Genomic DNA, 6879 nt, shown 5'->3' with positions numbered 1-6879 from the left:
AGATAGAGAGAAAGAGACATAGATTCACATGGGTGTTGATGGTATGATAATTCAGACAGAGCCAGTGTTTCAGTGAATGGCTTTATTCCTGCTGGTGTTATTTTCTGTTTTTAGTAGGCCAAGCCTACACAGAAAAGGCACAAAAAAGGCATAGCTACACAAAAAGACGTAGTATTACATGACATATAAAATATTTATATATTCCTGAACGAGAGACTCATTAGATTACAAAAGAATGTAGTTTGGTCTGTTTAAATAGGGATTAGAATTAGATGGCAGTGTAACTTGTTTATTTCTAGATCCATTAATAGCCCATTTTATAGTCTAAAAGTGCTTGCGAGTAAACAAACGTTAAGTAGTTTTTCATTTGCAATCAATGAAATGGCCTTTTAGACATTTCAATGGGCGGTATTACCAGGATTAATAAATAGGAAAAACTAACTAACTTTGAAAATATTAAGGTCATATATTAATACATAAAATTATGTATTCCACCTTTAAAATACTTCATTTTAAGTTAAAATTTTCTTTTAACTTCGGGTCACAGTCCAGGGGTCCAAAATGAGTAACCTGCTTGTGTTTGCGCAGTAACTTCAGCAGCAAAACTGCTGGACTGAGGCACGTGCTGGCTTTACGCATGAATTAGCTTTATGTTTACAGACAGTCCAAGTGTCTTATTACCTAAAAGAATAATTTCGAGTACCATTTTACCTGAGAAAACATCTTAAAGTGTCAACTGGCTGCTTTAACGCCCCCCTTCTCCCCCTCTGTGGCCCCCTACTCTGCCACCATCTTCCTCAGCCGCTGAACTACATCCTCCCCGCTGGCCCACGGCACCGTGACTGCTTTGAACTCCCCAGGCGTGGCTTCGTGAGTCTCCGTGATGAGTCGGTGCATGGGGAAGTCCCTTCGTGGGAAAGCCACGTCTCGAGGCCCGAGAGCGAGCGCTGGGCAGAAGTCGTTGGCTCCATCCCCCACGTAGAAGATCCTTTGGTAGGGGCGGCCACGCTCCTGCGTCCTGCGCGCCACGTAGTCCCTGACGACCACCTGCTTACACATGTTGACGGGACACCGTGGGCAGTCGTGGGAGTGGAAAGGCCGCAGCACCAGCCGTCCGTCCCTGTTGAAGGTAGCCGGATTGGTGAAAATCCGGTGGAAGAGCTGGCGGGCCCCCGCGCATCGAAGCCAGGACTCAATGAAGAACGCGTTGGCGTCGGACACCAGCACCACCTCAAAGTCCTGCGCGGGGCGTGTGCGGAGGAACTGGAAGAGGGTGAGCATACCAGGGGAAGCAGGCATCTTCTCCATGATGCTGCGTAGGTCGCTCTCTGTCACGCCCTTCTCTGCCAGGTAGGCCAGCACGCGCTGCATGTACTCGTTGTAACGACCAGGCTGGTAGGAGTCCTGCAGCCAGCCGGGAAGGTGCTGACCCGGAGCGGCCTGCACCACCATGTCATCGCTGGTTTCATCCACGATAGTCTCGTCGAAGTCAAAGAAGATGATGAAGCGCTTGTCTGAAGGGATGTGAGCCGAAGGGGAGGCCATGATCTCTGCACGCCTGGACTTGTGGGGTTCCTCCTCGCCTGGGGGATGAGGTGGGACATAACAGCAGTTGAAGATTGATTTCCCCATGACTTACTTTGCCACATTTGTTAACGTTGCCAAGTGGCATCAAGTCTGCTCTTCCACTCTCAGCATCCCACGCAATGCAGGTCACAGTGGTGGAGGACTCTGTGGAACATCATTGCAAAAATGGATGGGGGTTGTTTTTTTTTTTTTTCCAGGTGGAAGCAAAACAGAATCACACTTTTAATGAGAGAAATAAATTATTTATCATGTTATTATATATCAAGACAGCAAAACAGCCAACCAGCCGCCTTTTCAGAGGAGACCCCCACCAACTATAGCTTTTCTGGAAAAAAAAAAAAAAAAAAAAAAAAAAAGCTCGAGCACCTTTTGCAAAAGCAGATGGTCATCCTGCACAGCATGTAGAGAAAAAAAAAAAAAATCGAATATACTGTTAGTTTTTTAAAAAAAAAAAGGAGAATCATGCAGATAAATAGCCACGGCAAGCATATAAGCATTTTTTTCAAAGGACAGAAACTATCTTGTAAGAGCCGCGGGTGCGACTCTTACAAGATATAATTACCTATACCTTGGATTGTCCTTTATGTCAGCAATGGATAACTGGGGATCTCTTCCAACACTCGACCAGTCTTCAAGCTGTGCGGCTGACTGATCCTGTGAGGGGGGATAAAAACACCATAAATGCTGAGCTGCATGAGAAGACAGCAAGACTGAATTGCGCTTTCGAATAAAACCGTATCATTACGCAATAAGGGTCAGTGGACATCTCCATTATGTCATTATACTAACACAGCGGAGTTCTGCCACAGTGCAGTTATAACCTAAATAGACAAAACTCAAAAGTTCAATTTGTTATTTAGCTGATCAAAAACATCAGATTTGCCAGCAACAAGTGTTAACATGTAACTACTGAGTAACAACAGGTAGCCTATAAACTGAAATGGCACATTGCCTGTAAAATAATCAACAGAACCAGACTGACCAGTTTAAGGTTTGAGGAAAACACAAACAGGTTGTCAAAGTGCTACCATTAGGTTAAAAGCTAAACTGGTTTGTCAGATATAACTAGAAAAAGCACCAATTTATGGCTATTTGTGTAGGGAAAAAAACAGAAGAAGAAAAATACACGTAGCCTACTACCGGTGCTGGTTTCGACTCCCAGTGTCGGTCAGGTCCGATCCAGTCTCAGAGGGATGGCAGAGGAGGCAGAAATCCGCCGGTGCTTCACGCACTTTTATGCTCCACTCAGATCCACTGGAGCCGCCGTGAACGCGCCCGCGTCTCAAAGCCCGCCTATTTAATAGCAGTTCCCTGCGCGCACCCGCGGCTCTTACAACTGAGCAAGGAGGTGCCGTGGGAGCAAAGGAAGGAAGGGAAAGAAAAAGACTCGACTGAAAGTATAATGGACTGTTCTGTTTCCTGGATTCATTCTAGATATTTCCAGTCAAGTAAATGAATCAGCATGTATTCTCGTTTCACGTGACCCGAAGGCAGAATGCAAACATGCTGTACCCTACTGCCCCAAAGACTCATTTACAGGACACACACACTGGGGAAAAAAAAAAAAAAAAAATTCTGCTGTGTCTCTCCACTTTTCTCCTCTTAGGAAAATGGTGCATTTAGATCAAGTTAAGCCAGTGACAAATTTTCTACCCAAAGAGAATTAAAAGATACCATTAGTTTTAAAAGGTAATGTCTTTAAGACCATAGTTTTACATTTCTTCAACAAAATTACCTGGATTTTGGATAATTGTGATGAGAAGTGCATTACGAAAACACTTCATAGTGACAAGTAAAGTAAGAATTTTTATATTTGAGAGGAATACTAATAATCCAAATTAATAAGCATGAGTGATGTCACGTCTAAACTCAGGCAGTTTCGGTTTATTAACTACACTGAAACATTAGCGTCACAGCATGAGACCGGCTGCTCATTTCTCCACGAGATCTTGATGAAACCCTGTAAGTACACGATTAATGATCCACGGAGCAGCAACTTTCAGAGGAGCAAACACGTCTGAGATACATGATGTGAATCCCTCCTCTTTATCTGCCTGCCGACAGACGCAGCCTCCTCCCTCCTCTACACCACAAGGCATAATGACTAACAGCTGGGGAGGCCAACTATTTTCAAAACCAAATGGGAATGGAGATGTACAGACGGTGTGTTATTATCTCCTCTGCTCATGAAGTGAGCTTTGGTACCTGACCACCCACTCACCAACAGTGAGTCACACACTGTTCTCCATACACATCGCTCTACTGTACCTTATAGAGTTACGGGACCAGTTGGTGCAAAGCTTCAAAGAACATACAGTGATGGAGGACATTTAGCATTTTAGGGAAATCAGCACTTACAACTTCCTTTACCGAAGCTTTGGAAAGCAAAAATGTCAGGGCGTAGCCAGCGGACATGTTTGGTAACATGTTACCGTAAGGAGCATGTGAACCTGAAACAGAACAATCAGCATTTCTTCAGTGTTCAGCTGCAACACACAGCTTCAATTCAGGCTTTTCAGCACCACTAAATGCAGAAGATACAAAAGACTTTCAGGAACACGCTGAGCAATCCTTAATTTTTCTACAATTCACACAGAAGTTGCCATTTTTTCTTTGTACATAAAAGGAAAGAAAAACACTGAAAAGAAATCATCATGGCTACTTGTTTTTACTTCTCAAAGTTAGCAGTCAGTTAAATGTACATTATCAAAAAAAGGCCCAACTTTTTTCCACTTCTCAATCTCCAGATAACATACAAAAAAAGACAAACCAGGACATTATAAAGCTGCACATTTTGTACCAGATACAATAATAAAATACGCAATGCTACATTAAGTGGTTAAAAATACAAAGGGGGAAAGTATATCGATTTGTTTTAAAACATCTTTAAAGAATATACAATGTTATTCTTTTAACTACTCAAGGATTTTAGTAGAAAGTGCATTCTATATAACAAAGAAAGGAGGAGGAGAATCATTCTGCCAACGGACACAAGCGGACATGATAAGAAAAGAAAAAAAAAAAAAAAACACTCCATGAACATATGAAAAAATAAATGAGTATATTTCAGACATTGCATGGAGGGGTGAGTGTGAAGTTGCCAAAGCAGGAGGAACGTCGCTTCCACTTTGAGGGAAGGTCCATATTGAAGCTTACGTGTGTCTGAATGGGGAAAAAAAAGGTAAAAACTGAAGCATGTTTAAAAAGAAATGTCCTTGTTGCTATGGTCCCTTTCACACTGCCCACCTCCACCTGGGATTCTCCTCCTTTCCTTGCCTTAAAAAAAAAAAAAAACCCAAAACATCCACTCAATCAATCACCCCTCCACCCCCAACCCAGCCACAACCGCACTCTGTTCCACAATACATTGTCAGCTCCACCTTCCCTGCGCCTCGCCCACGCAGCAGTAAAGTGCAGAGAATACACACAAATGAAAAGGCTTTATATAAAAAAGGAAAAGAAAAAGAAAATAAGAGACAAACAGATCCATACTGCAAAATGCTGAATCACAGCAGTGAACCGGGAGTGGGGGGGGGGGGGGGGGGGGGGGGGGGGACTGGATAAAAAGCAAATATTGCAGCAGTTTTAAGACCCAGAGAAGTGGCAGGATAATCGCAGGTCTCACATTTAAAAGAAAAAAGAAAAAAAAAAAAAAGGGACTAAACTATCGAGCTTTAACCACTTCAGACTGATTTCCATCATAATGGCAGAAAGGTCGTGTTAATCCTCTGCTGGTGCCCAGCTCAGGCATTCCCCCCCAAACACACGTTATCTGGGCACACTGTAAAAAGCAGCTTTTGGTACAAGAGCACTGGGGACCACCAGACTGGTCAAGATTTCTGCATTCACCCACCCATACGTCACACACATACAACTCCATACCCCCTCCCTAAAATGCCATTACTGTTAAACACACAAGCCGGCCACTCCCACTCCTTTTTTTTTTTAAAAAAAAAAAACAACAAAATCTCACTCACACCATCGGCTATTACATCAATACACGTCATTCTCGCGCAGATTTGAACACTTGATGCTCATCTATAAACCAACTCCAAGTATTAGAAGCTGTATGACCACTGCCTGTTATCCTGACTTTTCCTATCATGTGCTAACAGTTTATCTACACGAAAGAGCCATTCTTTAGCTTAAAACTGCACAGGTTATTAGAAAAACATAAAACATACGAATGGCTTAAGGGCCATCATTCTGCTTAGGCAACATTCAACAGTTTTAGACATGCACTTGCCTGTGTGGATCAATGTCAGTACACAAAGTCCTAAAACAAACCTCTACGTTACAACGCCCCACTCCAAACTGTGGAATATATGCATAACTTCTGCTAAGAGCTTGAATGGAAAAAAAAGGTCCCGGTTGTTTATCGACTGTGTGTGTTAAATGACCTTTAAACAATGGTAACCCGTATAATTTCAACAGCAGCGAAGCAGGTGGGGTAAATCCTGATGGGGCCACATTTCTGGCCCCTCACAGTGGCAGTTTTTGAGTCATCCATTACCTAAAAGCAACCGTTGACCAACAGTACTGAAAGCTGAGGTGGCACAGATCATGCAGCATGTAAATCTGCAACCGTGTGGTCTTATTTATGTGTGTGTGTGTGTGCTTGAATAAGTGTGAGGGTGCGTGTGTGCACCTAGGGCATATCCTGCAAAACTAAAGTTATGTTGCAGAATATCTGTTCAAACTGCAGTTTCTTTGTAGGAAATCCAGGCAAGACATGTTTCGTATGACACACGACATTATTTTGTATTTCATACATCTGAAAAATCAGATGTAAGAATAAAATTAAGATTATTTTATGTATTGGAATGAAAAGCACCATTTTACTCTGATACGAATCTCAGACTTGGTCTAGATTCAACATAACATTTACAAAAAAAAAAATTTTTCTTTACAAAAAAATTCCCCCCTTTCGTCACTGCTCTCTATAACCGATGGCACTACATCTTGCACTACTGCTGCTGCCTGCCTGACAGGAAGCCCCAATCTTGGTCTTTCGACAAAGAAAGGCTCAGGTAGAACCGGTTACAACATTCATTAAAACACTTCTGTGAGTCTCAAAGTTTCTGAGTTCAGCTAGTAGGACAGACGGCGTATTGCTGTGGGAAGGACCTGCACAGGAAGTTCAAGTCCTGACCAATGTGCAACAGTAAGTCAGCGAGTCAAAAGTTCGGTGAGTTTAAGTCCAGGTATTACATATATGTTGACTTCCATCAGCAGCTTTATGAAAATGAGATAGTTTACACCCCACATGGTACAAATAGAAAATGCAGAAAA

At 42.7% G+C, this 6879-nt stretch overlaps 1 protein-coding gene across 2 annotated transcripts; it reads right to left on the bottom strand.

The window, feature by feature from the left end:
• Window positions 1–777: 777 nt before the first annotated feature.
• phospho1 (phosphoethanolamine/phosphocholine phosphatase 1) lies at window positions 778–2242 on the bottom strand (the record flags this gene model as incomplete). Of its 2 annotated transcripts, XM_079253320.1 has the most annotated exons (2): window positions 778–1583; window positions 2156–2242. In XM_079253320.1, the coding sequence occupies one exon, from the start codon at window positions 1543–1545 to the stop codon at window positions 778–780; it is 768 nt and encodes a 255-aa protein (XP_079109446.1). The 2 variants fall into 2 exon arrangements, with proteins under 2 accessions (XP_079109446.1, XP_079109445.1); XM_079253319.1 differs by lacking the exon at window positions 2156–2242 and having other exon boundaries at window positions 778–1632.
• Window positions 2243–6879: the final 4637 nt, after the last annotated feature.

This window comes from Telmatherina bonti (assembly GCF_933228915.1).
Source record: "Telmatherina bonti genome assembly, chromosome: 14".
Classification (NCBI taxonomy): Eukaryota; Metazoa; Chordata; class Actinopteri; order Atheriniformes; family Telmatherinidae; genus Telmatherina; species Telmatherina bonti.
The sequence above is the reverse complement of the archived record's forward strand: the minus strand, read 5'-3'. Positions and strand labels throughout refer to the sequence as shown.